The 15,624-nt window shown below is 38.9% G+C and overlaps 2 protein-coding genes across 2 annotated transcripts; both read right to left on the minus strand.

Moving 5' to 3' along the window:
- Positions 1-347: 347 nt before the first annotated feature.
- Positions 348-13,179, minus strand: LOC139949525 (uncharacterized). The gene is made up of 12 exons (XM_071947903.1): positions 13,023-13,179; positions 11,760-11,947; positions 10,015-10,071; positions 8,209-9,906; positions 7,741-7,846; positions 6,658-6,750; positions 6,166-6,219; positions 5,814-5,911; positions 5,165-5,266; positions 4,550-4,628; positions 3,877-4,086; positions 348-3,330 (listed from the first exon to the last, which is right to left on the minus strand). Exons 2-12 carry the CDS (start codon positions 11,841-11,843, stop codon positions 3,266-3,268), a joined length of 2,646 nt encoding a protein of 881 aa, XP_071804004.1. The 5' UTR covers positions 11,844-11,947; positions 13,023-13,179; the 3' UTR covers positions 348-3,265.
- A 798-nt stretch (positions 13,180-13,977) lies between these two features.
- LOC139950142 (uncharacterized) lies at positions 13,978-14,853 on the minus strand. The gene has a single exon (XM_071948768.1). It carries the CDS (start codon positions 14,851-14,853, stop codon positions 13,978-13,980), a length of 876 nt encoding a protein of 291 aa, XP_071804869.1.
- Between the last annotated feature and the right edge of the window lie 771 nt (positions 14,854-15,624).

The following is a 15,624-nucleotide window of genomic DNA, read 5'->3' on the forward strand; positions in this document are numbered from 1 at the left end:
GAAAGATGTTGTAAAAGTAGAATACAATGATCCACACAAACATGCCTTGAAATTGCGTGGTTTTCCTTTTACCTCGTCGACTAACACGCCGGCCATTTATGGGGGTCAAAATTTTGACTCCCATAAATGGCCGACGGTGTTAGTTCGCACATAAGAAGGAAAACCAAGCAATTTCGAGGCAAACTTGTGTGGATCATTGTATTCTACTTTTAAAACATCTTTCCAACCATATGCATTATATAAAAAACGGTTACAAACGCTTTTGTTTTGACCAACTCGTCCGATCCAAGGCAACGTGTTCCTTTAAGAGCACCAAATTCAAACTCTGGTGTGTCTGATCAGCAGAGTGTGGGTTCGAATCCCTAGTCGTGACACTTGTGTCCAACCATTGCTTCATCCTTCGGATGGGACATAAAGCCGTTGGTCCCATGTGTTGTGTAACGCATGTAAAAGAACCCAGTGCACTTTTCTTAAAGAGAAGAGGTTCACCTCGGTGTTCCTCGCTGTGGCTGCTGTATGCGCCGTAGCACCTTGTACACCCTTTTAATGTGCTAAATAATTGGGTCTCGTTTATCTTCATTATTATCTTGAACTTTGACAACCAATTGAGCTCAAATTTTCACAGGTTTATTTTGTGCATATGTTGAGATACACCAAGTGAGAAGACTGGTCTTTGACAATTACCAATTAGTGTCTAGTGTCTTTCACTACACCAATTAAAACAGAAATATGAAAAGGAATGTAAGCAGCACAGTTGCAAATTAAGTAACAAATGTTACAGTTTTAATTAATTCAATTGTGTTTCTATAGTACAGGGTAGTTTTGCTTTATTGGACAGACGTTTCTGAGATTTATTTAATCAATGCAAGGCAACACGTCAATCAAAATAAAATTTAGTAGCGTTACTGTGAATAAAATTGAAAGGAGCCAAATAAAAACCCAAGAAAATAAGCTTTGAAATTCGTCAAGCATTTCATAAAAACTCAACAAATAAGTAATTGGACACTTCCCCGGGCAAGCTGAAAGCTAAAAACAAAATATGGAGGGTAAGAAATACCCACAAAATACAGTAATAATTCAACTTGTGACGTAGTTATACACATGGTGCTTTTGAAACCAAATATACATTGATACCTTACTGTACAGTGCTTTAAATCCCACTTTGATTGCATAACACTTATTATCTTCAAGTACGCGCTAATCCTCCAATCAGATTGGCAGAATGGAGTGGTGATAAAAACCTGTATTGCACGGCTAATATCACTACCATGCGTCTTGTGTGTTCTATGTCACGCGCCAAGTTTGCTTGAAGATAAATATGTTATCACATGCGCGCTCAAGGAAATACTGAAAATATAGTGCGAAGAGCTATATTTTTCCGTATTCCACTCATGCTTGTGTGATAACTTATATAATCATTACGATAAACCCAATTTCTAAATCATAAAACATGTAAAAGGAGTCTTTATAAAATGTTCATATTATTTGTAATGATTACCAATCACTTTGGGGACAAATTTGAAATGGTAAGTGTTTTTTCTGAGCAGTACTGATTCCATAAAACTAAGAGGTCAGAGGGGCCCAATTTGTTTAAGCTGCTGATCAAATCATAAAGTAATGTTTGTCAACGTGATGCTGATTATTAATGTGTGTTAGCACTGTAAACTCGGTACTTTCCCCCGAGTCCTGTGAAAAAATATCACAGGCATATTACTCGGGTGGGATTTGAACCCAGGACCCTTGCAATTCTAGAGCAGCGTCTTACCAACTAGACTACCTAGATTGCCCAGTAGCTAGAGGCAGTTTGAATCCTATGTTTTGGCAGCAATATATAATAGATGCTGATTCACAGGCAAAATCATAAAGGCGCAATACAAGTCAAATGTGAAAGTGTCGGCTAAAAGTTCAGTTTCTATTTGCAGAGAAAACAGCAATACAAGTCAAATGTGAAAGTGTCGGCTAAAAGTTCAGTTTCTATTTGCAGAGAAAACAGCAATAAACTTCAACAGTGTTTTCACAAGAACAATAATACCGAGTTCAGTAAATGGTTTTTTAGTAGCATCTCTTACAAGAGCAGTTTGCTACGCTATGCAACGGAAATCAGTCACTGATAACATAAAAATATTATTACATGTATAACAGATAATAATAATTTGTTTTAAAGGCAGTGGACACTATTGGTAATTACTCAAAATATTTATTAGCATAAAACCTTAATTGGTAACGAGTAATGGGGAGAGGTTTATAGTATAAAACATTGTTAGAAACAGCTCCCTCTGAAGTGACATAGTTTTCGAGAAAGAAGTAATTTTCCACAAATTTGATTTTGAGACCTCAGTTTTAGAATTTGAGGTCTCGAAATCAAGCATCTGAAAGCACACAACTTCGTGTGACAAGGGTGTTTTTTTCTTTCATTATTATCTCGCAACTTCAAATTTTCACAGGATTGTTATTTTGTGCATATGAGATATGCAAGTGAGAAGATTGGTCTTTGACAATTACCAATAGTGTCCATTGTCTTCAAAAAGGTGCAGAATAAATAGCGAAATATCTCTGTTTCTTTGCACTCACTTTCAATTGCAACAGAATTGATTTCAGGCGGGAGTAAAGATTGCAAGAAGTTCCACAACCTCAAAACATCAAAGACAAGCTCAACTGTCTCTGCAAATAATATCAAGTCTAATTTCATAAATACGTAATTTATTTTTAATAATATTATAAATTCTATTCAAAAAGCAAGTATGAAAAATGGGAAGATGTTATACCGAGAATTATTCATCCATATATTGACTCAATTCATGTACACAGTACAATATAAGCCACAACAGGTTAATTTAAACAACGACCCACATTCATGTTACTGAAGTAGCGATCTAACATAGCATTCAGTACGGCTCAAAATTACTCCGGGCCAGTAAACTCAAGACAAGACAAATCCAGCAGCCGGTCATTTTTTTTCATCAAATCGTGAATAAATAATTATGAATTCCCTCAATTCTATTGAGTATTGAACTACGTACCCATATAATACAAATGAGATCAATCTTGTCTTAGTTCTTTTCAAATCAAAAATATGAAACTCTGTACCAGTCGAGGCGCTTTTATTTTTCCTGATTTCATTTCTGATCTTGAAAAATTAATTCTGGTCCAGTAAACTTGCGCTACTAGCCCTGTCATCTTGAGTCGATATTCCTCCCAAATTTGAGCCCTGTTTGGTGCAACAGGTCGAGGGTTAAAGTTCAGGTCAAAGTTCAAAGGTCTTTCATCATCTACGTAGCTTCTTGATCATTCTCAGTGTCTTCATCATCATGGGTGCCACAATCTTTGTTGCTATAAGAAAAAAAAATACAATAAAAAGAAAGATTTTATAAATAATCAAATTCCAATTGAAGAACTGATACAGGTTTGGTAAAACAAAAGGGAGAGAAAAAAAAAGTAATAATTTTAGACAAAAATTTGGTGTACAGTAAGAGTCATTGACTGCTGCATACTCCGAACAACATGAGATGGTTTCTGTAATGCTAAAGGCTCAACTAACGGGGGTAATAATAGTTTTGATACAACAGGGCCACTGAAGTGAACATTTCTTTTGAGCTAAGGTACTTACTAATACCCTTATGTGTATGGAATACTAAGTGACATATATTTGTTAGTTTCATTGATGAGTGAATTTCTGTTAACATTTAAAATGTTCATGTCATATCTTGACGGCAGCTCAAGGTGATATGACTACGACTGACACCTCGAACAAAGGGAGCCCCCTACAGTTGGTAGAGCATCTATACATAGTACGTGTATGTCAATACAGAGAGCATTGGTTCAAATCCTGCTCCAGTAAATTTTACTCTCTTCAAACCCAAATTATTGCTTTCTTACTTCTTGCCTGCCGTTGATGCTGAACCGAAGAAACATCAGCCCCGCTAGAGTTGATTAGAACCCTGGACAGTTTGTTTGGTTGCACGGTGCTGTGGGTACGCTTCTCTGGCATGAACGCTCCGGACGCCGTACCATGCCGAAGCTGCTGACGCATCACGCTCCGTGGAGGCTTCGCCGGTCGATCGACGAATGCCATTTTTGTGAGGCGACCTTAGGAGAAAGAACACAGTTTAATTTTATTGTTGTGTTTTTTTCGTGCATATTAACTTTGGTGCTCTTAACTGCTTGACCACGACACTTCCATGAACCTTTATGCTAGAACAAAGCAATCTTGGTTTGTTTCAGTCGACTTTAACGGACTTGCCTTACTAAATGGTTTGTATGACTTCCAGGGTATACGCGATTCGTTTGCACAGTTTTATCATTGGCGTTTTGTCACTTCTGTGCCCCATAGTTTTAAGTTGATTTTGAGGTGGGTTATAACGACTCCTTTAAAATGTCTTATTGTCTGTGATTATAATGATGTCTGTGGTGGTATAAAGTGTTCCAGTCTTTAATAGTTATTTTGGGTTTGAATGAATATACCCCAGAAGTGATAACAATATTTCGAGAGTGCCCTCACGCGGTAAAAAAAAAGGGGCATTGATATCGGATTTACTGATGTTTTGCCTACCTGGATCCTTCTCTGCCATCTGTCTTGAGATATTGGCTGTGATGGACTTGAGTCTGGCTTCTCGCTCATCGTGTTTCCTCTGTTGAGTGGTGGATAGAATGATTGGTAAACTATGCAAGCCTGCATTATCATATCATGTGGTGTGTGCATCCACACAGTACATAGTCAACCCTCCTACTGTCTGACCATTCAATATCACCCACTGTGGTTTTGAATATTATAGTTTATGATGTCATGTGATGAATGCGTCTACACAGTACACAGACACCCCTCCTACTGTCTGACCATTTAATAACAACATATTGCTTAGCAGAATAAAAATGCCATAAAAAGTGCACTGATTGCAAGTGGCTCCCTGCTTATTCTTCGGAAACCCCCTGTAATGTAATGCTGTAACTGCTTTGTATCTTTGTACGAAGCACTTTAAGGCCATTATGGCAATTTGTCATTTATAGATATCTTTTTATTTTTATTATTAATACTGAGTATACAGTGCTAACACACATCGGTGTATGGGTAAACACCAAAATTAATATTATTACTATTATTTCTCAGCATGTCACACTTGCTAAGCAGAATTCTCTGCTTAAAATCTGGTATCCTGTAGTAACTTACTATGTAGAGCTCCCTCCAGGATTCCATTTCACTGGGCCACTCTCCCTTGAAGTCTCGCTGAGCATGCTTCTGCCAAAGCGGATCACTATCCTGCAGAAAATGCTTTTAAAAATTAAAATTAAAAAACGTTTAGTAATGATAATTTAACAGACCTTGAACTGCAATTTTTTTTAGAGGCATGGCAATTTTCCTCTAGTAAAGAGGTAGGGCATTCTATGAATAAATGGAATTTTTTATTGGAACTTTACAAAGGGCACCACAGCAAGGCACCGTGTACCACCATGGCACAAGATGTTAAAACAATGTTTGTATAATGTAAGTGAGATTGGCTGTTGCCAGCTTGGCGTTCATATCCCCTTGTCGAGCTTTGCAGAGTTAAGCCTGGTTCATACTTCATGCGAATGCGTAGCGAATTTGACGTGAATTTGACGTCACAACCCTCCTTTCGCAGAGATACTCGCAAGTGAGTCAAGCAGAGTTCGAGTGCTGCAAATTGTGCGTTGCGAGTTTGTAACGTCAACATTCGTATCGCATTCGCATTCGCAGGAAGTATGAACCGGGCTTTACCTTGATGGGAAGATCATCTAAAAAAAAAAATGCATGATGGCTTGAATGTTATACGCATAACAAACTATGTCCACATACTTACCGGGTTGCAATCTTCAAGATGGAATAACTGCGCAGGAGAACACCTTGCTAGGACGGGGTGAAGAATGTCAAAGGGCACCCCACCAACCTCATCCAGAGCTGATGAAGTTAAACAGAAATATTTTGTTTGAGATGTTAAGTACAGAATTGGTAATTACCCAAAAGATAAAATCAATTACTTCGTAATCAAAAGATGGCTAGTTATAAAGACTAATGTTTCTCTAAAAAACATCAAATACTATTACTTTTTATAAGAACCTTTGTTGGCTTTCCCTTGACAAGTCAGGGGAAAGCAAGTATGACATTAATTTTTTTTTGAGAGCTGAGGGCTATAAGTACCTTATATAACTCACCGTCAATGTTTTTGCATAATATATCCATGCACATGTCATAGAGTTTCGGCACACCTATGGAAGAAGTATAAAAATATTAAAACAAATTGTACACACATTTTCAGAAGGCCCTTAAAGGAACATTACAGAATTGGTTTTTGCTAACAAAATCTTTACAACCTATTCTTGTTGGGTGATGTGTTTCAAGCAAAATTTTTCTGGACTGGCTTACGGTGGACATTTTTTAATGACTGAAACAACTTCAGAGCCCCCTCAATTTTGCAGTCAGTCAGACGGCTCACATGTCACCCAAACATACCAGTCTGTAAAGCTCAAAGGCATGCACCTACCATGCTACGCTTCTTTTCAACCGCACAAAGAGGGACAAAGGGTACTGGAAATAATGCTTTTAAAGTCCCTTTACCCTTTTTGTATTAATGCTGTGGCATACAAGAATGTATGGCCGGTTTGACCACAAGAAGTTGGAAACACAAATGACATTTTCAGTCTTACTTGTGAGGCGATTAACTCTGGCACGCCCTGAGAAGACTTTGGTTTTTCCCTGCTTGGAGCCAAGAAAGGCTCTCTCCTCTTCAGACGTCATAACTGCAAAGAAAAAAAAATCAATATATTGATATCTGAAACAAAAAGTCGCAACCCCTTGATCATCTGGCTGCCGCTTCCCAGGTTGTATCGTAATTTGGGTGTGATCCCTGGCTACACGGCAGTTAGTTAACGGTTGTATGGCTTCTGACTGGCACCCCCAAACAAAGATATTGACAAAATAGGGACACCGCCAATATAGGGCTAGATAGCTCAGTTGATAGAGCGCCGGCACGTTAAACCGTAGGTCATTGGTTCGAATCCCACTCTAGTCAATTCTTTGTTCAACCCCAAAACAAAGAGAAAAAAATAAAGAAAAAATATATCATCAAGGACATGTTTGTTTGAAGGAATTGACCTAATTTATGTGATGTCAACACCCAGAATAAAACCTGGTTTATGCCAGTTTTTGCGGCACCAAAATATCTTCACATGCAATTTGTCTTCAAAATAAATGGCAACACCATGGGTTGACGGTACATGTAAAATCATGTGTGTGAAATCAATGTAATGAGGGATCTGTACTAATTTTGTTGACCAACATCCATACATCATTCAAAAACTATATTCATTTCATAATTCTGGTTGTGAAGCCACGGAGTCTCAGAAAAAACACGTAACTAAATCACCGACTACATGTATGCAGCAGGATGTGGGAGGAAAACCCCAGAGAAATATTCCTGGGGGAAACCCATGCAGTCAGGTAGGGACTGAAAACCTTGTCCGCATGGAGCCAACGGCGTGATTCAAAATTAGGGTCTGGAAAGCGAGGAAAGACACCACTTAGCCAACACGCCCCCCCCCCCCAATTACATGTGGACAGTGCAAAATCTTGCTCCAAATTAAGTGACATGTATAGCAACTGTCAAATTTAAGTTGTAACTTGCGAACTAAGCAAGTCATTGTACCAGACCCTATTCAAACCACTGACAGATCATGCTTGAAAGAAGCAGCCTTTTCTTTTTAGGGGTTGATTTGTAAAACTTTTCAAACCTCTTTTCTTGAGAGGAGATCCTCCAACCTCCGGTTGACGCATTGGTTTGTAGTCCGGCTGGATTTCTGGTAGGCTAATTGCTACATCGGCAGACTCTCGTCTCAACTGTGAACGAAATAAAATCATTGTTTCATTAGTTTTAAATTCTTTTATTGATTTGGTTTGACAACTTAAATTAGTTGAGTGTAGCCTCCACCGTGAAATAAATGTTGCTAAGATTGGCCTGAACTGGTAGGAGTTATAACAGTGTTCTAGTGGGGGTTTTGTTTTTTTCGGTTCCAAACCGGCATTTTTTACTTTTTAAAACTTTTTTTAAAAACAGTGCTTTGTAACCAAAACAAATGCATTATATAAACATAGTTATAAATAACAGGGCAGATTTCATGAACTCCAAATACTGTACTCTGCCCAAAACATGCTGCTAGGTTTAAAGGCCTTGGAAGAAAATCAATCAATCAGCTTCTTACCCTCTTGGCAGCCATAGCCTCCTCGTCCTCTTGACTGATACTTCGCTTCTTCCTGTTTCGCCTACCAACATCCGACCCATGACCTCCATCTGAACTCTGACCCTCAGATGAACTCGTAGCTTTCCTCTCCTTGGGTTTAACATCATTCCGATCCTTCACTCGATCGGTTTCTTTATGGCTTGACCTTGAACTTTCACCCTTGACCGTGTCGGCACTGCTTCGTTTGACCTTGGACTGGCTGTCCAAAGTCGTTGTGCGAGTGGTTTTATACTTCGGTTTAGCTGCTGAAGATCCCAGTTTCACAGAGTTGGAGGGTTTATTCTTGGCAACTTTCTTCACCTTTGAAACAACAGGAGGAACTAGAAGACAATCGCCAAACGACATACCAGTAGACCTGAAGTCCTGCCCCTCCAGGTCTTCATGTTCGACATCGTGGAGCTCCTCTGGTAGATGGTTGTCAACTGGCTTCTCCCTCTTTCCGCTACTACTGCCTTTAGACTTAGAACTATGACCCTTTTTCAGGCTGGATGTTTTGGGCGACGGGTTATCAGAGGATGCCCCGTGGGAAGTTACTTTGACACTTTTACTCTTCGAGTCTGTCTTGCCTCTTTGCTGAACTGATTTGCTGTGAGAGTCTTTACCAACTGTCTTTTCTACAGAGGCTTGTTTTGCAGCTTTCTCAGGAGAAACTTCTGACTTTGGTTTAGGCAAAGATGTCTTATTAGGAGATTTGTCTTTGGAGATACTTGTCGAACCTTCATGTTTGAGACTTTTGCTTTCCCATTCAGTTCTCTGCGAAGGAAGACCTTTGTCTGGATGAGATGGTTTTGAGACCTTGGATGGCAAATGTTGTTCGTGAGGTGCGGAACTAGCACTTGAGTGCGGTTTGGACTGAGATGTTTTGGTGGTTGCTTTTGATTCATGTGATCTACCACGTGACTTGTCGTTTGATCTATCACGTGACTTGTCATGTGATCTAGCATTTGACTTGTCGGGTGATCTATCATCATGTGACTTGTCATGTGATTTAGCATGTGACTTGTCATGCAATCTCACGTGCAATTCAGACTCCTTAACTGGTTTCTTCTGCCCGTGTGAGCTCCGAGACTCAGTCGGCTCTGCTGAGACGTCATTCTCTCGCTTAGAGTGACCACTGGCCATTCCATTTTCAGGGTGTTGATGATGGTTTTTCAGTTTTTTAGCCGGGCTCCCGCTGGAAGGAGAAGACTGTTTTTCTTTGAGGCGTGTGTATTTATCATCATTCAAGCTGTCATCCCTGGGTTGTTTCTTGTGCTTGGGAGAATCAACCAACCTTGTTGATGTGCTTCCCGGAGATGCATCCAGCAACTTTGGCTCAAGTCTGGGTTTGGCAGATTGATTCGGCGACTTGAGTACTTGAGTCTCTGGTGATCCAAGTGGTTTTGGTTTGGGCAGACTCTCCGAAGACCTTGCCTTAGTCACGCCCCTGGATGGACTCGATGTTGTGGTTTCAACCCGTGGCATGGCCTTGTGATGTATCGTGGAGTCGCTGCTGCTGGCTTGCCGCTGTTGCTCTTGAGCACCTTCGTGTTTCATGGCTTCTTCATCCATAGCTTCATGAACCATGGATTTCCAGTGGCGTACCAGACCCCGGGCAGCTTGTGCTATATCGCCGTCATGTTTGCGGAATCCATTCACGACTTTGCCGATTCCTGTCTCCTGAGATTAAGGAAAAAAAGGATAAATTTAAGATGTTATTTGGTTTTCACTCTTTACTTCTCAGAGCCCTATATGTAAAACCCAAGTATTATTATTATTATCACTTACAGTGAGAACCTCTATTGAGATGGGCAATCTAGTCAGTTTTTGAAGGATCCTCAGAACCTGTAAAACAACAAAAGAGAAATTAGCGTGATTCCAATAAAAAAAAAGTGGGATCTCTGAAAGTAATGTTACAACCCCCTCTTTAAAAATGGTAACTGCAGGTTTTAATAATTGTAAATTTGCTGGAATTTATGAGTTATCAATCACACAGGCACAACTGGGGTAGGGAAAAAGTAGCCCTCTCTGCATCCCATAGGGTCCAATCAAACAAGGCCAAATGCCGGGTTGGAATAGGGATGCAGACGCACTATTTCTTCTGTATTGAGCACATGTGTGATGACAAATTTATCTTCAAACAAGCAATTTTGAAGCGCATGTTAACGCAACTGTGGAGTTAGAAAAGCGGCACGTTTTGCAAAAAAACAGCACAATATGTAGAGTTTGAACAACAACAGGGCATCAGCAGCGTATTATGGGCCTAGTGAAAATTTATAACACCAGGACATGTATTGTTGCTATGAGTTGACCAATCAAAACAATAATAACTTTTCGATTTATATAGCGCCTGATAACTAACACTTAATTCTCTGAGCGCTTAAACAAAATCAATGATTTAGATTTGTGTTCTGAACATAAACAAGTTTGTTGACCTTTTACTTAATTACCATAATGTCATTGCTTCGAGCAAAGTTACTAACTAAGTGGTGGTACTTAGAAAAACACCAAAAAACACTGATTTTAAAAATGTTTTCAAAGCAAAGAAACAGGCCTGTAGGCCCTACCCTGTATGCTTCGTTTTCAAAAGGGCAAGGGGAATTTATAAGGCTCCTTAGCTAAAGCCAGTGGACACTATTGGTAATTACTCAAAATAATTATTGGCATAAAACCTTTCTTGGTGACGAGTAATGGGGAGAGGTTGATGGTATAAAACATTGTGCGAAACGGCTCCCTCTGAAGTGCCATAGTTTTCGAGATAGAAGTAATTTTCCACGAATTTGATTTCGAGACCTCAGATTTAGAACTTGAGGTCTCGAAATCAACCATCTAAACGCACACAACTTCGTGTGACAAGGGTTATTTTTCTTTCATTATTATCTCACAACTTTGATGACCGATTGAGCTCAATTTTTCACAGGTTTGTTATTTTATGCATATGTTGAGATACACCAACTGTGAAGGCTAGTCTTTGACAATTACCAATAGTGTCCACTGCCTTTAAAGGAACACGTTGGCTTGGATCGGACGAGTTGGTCTATAAAAAGCATTTGTAACCGTTTGTTATAAAATGCATATGGTTGAAAAGATGTTTTAAAAGTAGAATACAATGATCCACACAAGTTTGCTTCGAAATTGCGTGGTTTTCCTTTTACTGTGCGAACTAACACGGTCGGCCATTTATGGGATTCAAAAATTTGACTCACATAAATGGCCGACCGTGTTAGTCGACGAGGTAAAAGAAAAACCGTGCAATTTCGAGGCATGTTTGTGTGGATCATTGTATTCTACTTTTACAACATCTTTCTACCCATATGCATTTTATAAAAAACGGTTTCAAACGCTTTTCAAAGACCAACTCGACCGACCCAAGGCAACGTGTTCCTTTAAAGGCGACCTATGACTGTATGAGGAAATTGTAAATTTCTACTGTGAACGTTTCATTTTCAAGGGCACCAAGGCTATGACCAGGGGGCATGGAGGCAATCGCCTCCAGTGCCTCCGTAAAGTATCAGGCCTGAAGGAAAGTTTACCTTTTCTTGTGGCGGAGGAGGGTCCACAGTCAGCTTATTACGAAGAGTTCGTACTAGAGACAGCGTACTTATATTCACTGCCATGATGAGGTCAATCAGGGGTTGAATGCAACGATGTGGTGCTTACAGTTCAAAGGTCATAGGTAATCTCAAAAGAATCAAGGAATTTCTGCAGAGACCTGTCATTTCTGTATTAAATCATAAAAAAAAAGTAATAACAAAAACAGTCAATTAAATCGTTAAAATGGTTTGTACATTAAACATAATTGTAGGTTACTCAGACTTGTCAATGAGGGCACTGTACAACATACTCCTAGAACTATGAGGTTCGTTTGGCCATCGTCTCCACAATAGCCGAACGATCCTCATCATAATTCTGGGAGTATTATACAACGTTCACTGCTTATTTATCTATTTATTTATTGTTTATCCGGCAGGAAAATCATGAGGAAACATGGGTTTTCAAAAGGTGCCAATTGATGGATACAGTAGCCCAATAAATAGTGCCTCTCTACTTCTTCTTCAGAGAGTATTTGGCACTATGATGGGGTTACCAACAGCAATTGAATATCTAGAACTGCAATTGAATTACAGCAACACTGTATAATTGTATAAAGACTGTTGTTAGTTTTAGTTGTGATTTACTGTAACACTAACACTCCATTCTCCCTAAAGCTAAAAGGGACTGTCTGTAGCATAAGGAAGATCGAGACAATTCAATCACTTTTTTAAAATTTTATCTTTCAATTACTTTGACATCATTCCATACGGACGGTTTTACTTTAAAAAAAATATCACCACAACTTAAAATGAGACAATATTTTAGTTTTATGAGACATACAAAATATATTGCAAAAAAAGCTAAACCATACAGCAACAATACTATCAGACTATAATAGAGAAATACTATAATACATAGACAGTAAAACTAATAAACAAATTAAAATAGAAAGTGAGGTGAAGTTCATAACAATTTACTAAATAAGAAAAAGCCCTGGTCAGCAAGATATTCATAGTATGATCATGGATCCGTGATCGATGATTCCTTCCTCCATGATATGATAATGATAATATATGATATCACGACACAGGGATGAATAAAAACAGCTGTTCACTGTGGTCTTTACGCTGTGTGCAGTGTGGTGCAGTCTTCCGTAACGTCACTCATTGCGTTGGGTAAGTCAAAATGTGAATCAAATTGTGGGGAAATTGTGTGATTGGCCTCACTTCAGTCTTACCATGGTCTTATTACTATTAACTTACCATCGCATTTGATGTGTACACATAATCCACAATCCCTTGATCAATCAAATACCTGTAAAAGCCATTGGGTTATTCTTGTTTACACAGCATTTACTCGACGAGGAAAATAAAGACTGAAGACACAGTGCAATATTCACAGCCCAGTCCTTTTCCTCCAATGACCGCGGTGTGTGTGTAGTATGGATCTACCGAAATGTGCAACACATCTCCAGATTTGAGCTGCGCGATCAAGTGTTGCGCAATCTAGAGATGGATTTTCCTAAACCAGGGCCCAATTTCATAGAGCTGCTAAGCACAAAAAATTGCTTAGCATGAAATTTTGTCTTAATAAAAACAGGATTTCTCAACCAAATTTTCACGTGATTTTCAGGATAATCAAGTAACAGCTGAATACAAGTACCAAACAATAATCAACAAATGTCAATTTTGTTGGTAATCCTGATCGAGGAAGAAATTTCATGCTAAGCAAATTTTCGTGCTTAGCAGCTCTATGAAATTGAGCCAAGCTCAACGACTAGTACGTAGTCTGCACAACATGCACAACCATGTGCCCTTGTACATTATTTGGGTATTGTGGCAGGCAAGATACTCACATAATTATGGTCATTGACATTTATTTTTTGTGTCACAACTTCCACATAAATCCAAGAGTTATGAAAGTAAAAGCTGGTCAAGTTTTGAGATGTGCCCCTTTGATTCATCATATCAAAAGTTGATAAGAAAGAATTAATAATAATAATAATAAACAGTTCTTATATAGCGCATAATACAAAATAAAGTCTCTAAGCGCTTCTGTGATTGAAGAGATGGGTTTTAAGTCGTGATTTAAATTGTTCTAGTGTGGTACAGTCTTTGAGATTGTTGGGAAGGAGTTCCATAGTCTAGGTGAAGCATATTGGAAGGAACGTTGACCGTAGAACTTTGTGTGAACTGGAGCTGCTATGAGAAGACCTTTTTAACTGGAACGAAGTTTTCGCGGAGGGTGATAGTGTTGAATTAAATCCTGGAGATAGTCTGGTGCTGATCCGTTTTTGCATTTGTAGGTGAGTGTTAGGAGTTTGAAAACTATCCGTGATTTAACAGGTAGCCAGTGGAGATTGCGAAGGATCGGGGTGATGGGTTCAAGTGATCGGGTTCTAGTGATGAGTCTGGCTGCTGAATTTTGAACGCGTTGGAGTTTATGAAGTTGACATTCTGGTAATCCGTATAAGAGGCTGTTATTATTGTCAATGCGACTCATTACAAAAGCATGAATCAATTTTTCCGTTGTCGATTGGTCAAGATATTGTCTGATTTTTCCGTTTTTGTGCAAACCAAAAGAAGATGCTCGGCACAAATTACTGACATGCTTTGCCATGGTGAGTTGATCATCGATGATGACACCCAGGTCCCGTGCATGTGAAGTTGGATCAAGAGATGAATCTGCTATGGTGATAGGTTGGAGTGAACTCTTGCTTCTGAATTTGGATGAAAGATGGAGAAACTCAGTTTTTTGTTGATTTAACTTTAAGCCATTTCTTGAAGACCACACTTTGATGTCATTTAAGCAAGCTTCAAGTTTTGGTATGATAGTCGACTGAGTGTTGTGATTGAGAATGGTGTAAACCTGGGTGTCATCAGCGTACATGGTGTATGACATTCCATGGGACTTGATCACATCTTCCAGGGGTGAGGAATAGAGCGTGAATATGGAATGACCCATTACGGAGCCTCGAGGGAACTGGTTTGATGATATCTGATCTCCAATTACTACTGACTGACTGCGATTGGTGAAATAAGATTGAAGCCACTTGAGAGCATTGTTGTGAGCATTAGACAGTGCAATCTCCATAAAATATATGAAGATTGTGTTTTCTTCCATCGTGCCTGCAGGAAGTCCAGGTTCTGTGGCCTTTTTGAAAACATGTGATGTCACAGGTCACATCGTCTATTACTAGACTTTGAATAAGGATAATTTCACACGTGGTTGACCTATAAGCCTATATAGGCTGGGCTCATACTTGTAAAACAAAAAATGAGCAGCTTTATACTTTTTGGGAGCCGAAAGTTGGGTAGGCTACCACGTGATCACAGTAAACAACTTTTGTTTTAATTGACTGTTTGCTGAAATAACATGAAAAAAAATTCAATCGCTCTTGATAAAAAAATGCATTATTTTTGCAGGGCCTTAAGAGTTTGTTTCTTATTGGTTTATTTTGGAAGGATCGACTGCATGTGTACAATCTCATAAAGAAAGGTTGGCCACGATTGTTGGGGATTTCTTGTCGAAAACGCCTTTAACATTGCATTATATTTTTACCCGTTCTGATTTTGTTTTAAAAGTTCAGAAATAAGTCCAGTGCATAAAAACAATACAATAAAACCGTATTGATCCTGCATATTATTATTACCGACTTCATATTAATTTATTTGGTTATGTATACTTTGACGTCATTTTTTCTGACGTTTGATTATTGTATAATTATTGCTTGAAACTAAAAGTGTCGTTGATCAGCGGGCCATTGCTTCGTTTTCAATCATGAATAAACATTAATCATGTGTGACTTCATGTTAATTAAGTTTTGACAATGTGATGGATTGTGGATTACATGTATAACTCAAG

The sequence above is a fragment of the Asterias amurensis genome, chromosome 17 (assembly GCF_032118995.1).
Source record: "Asterias amurensis chromosome 17, ASM3211899v1".
NCBI lineage: Eukaryota > Metazoa > Echinodermata > Asteroidea > Forcipulatida > Asteriidae > Asterias > Asterias amurensis.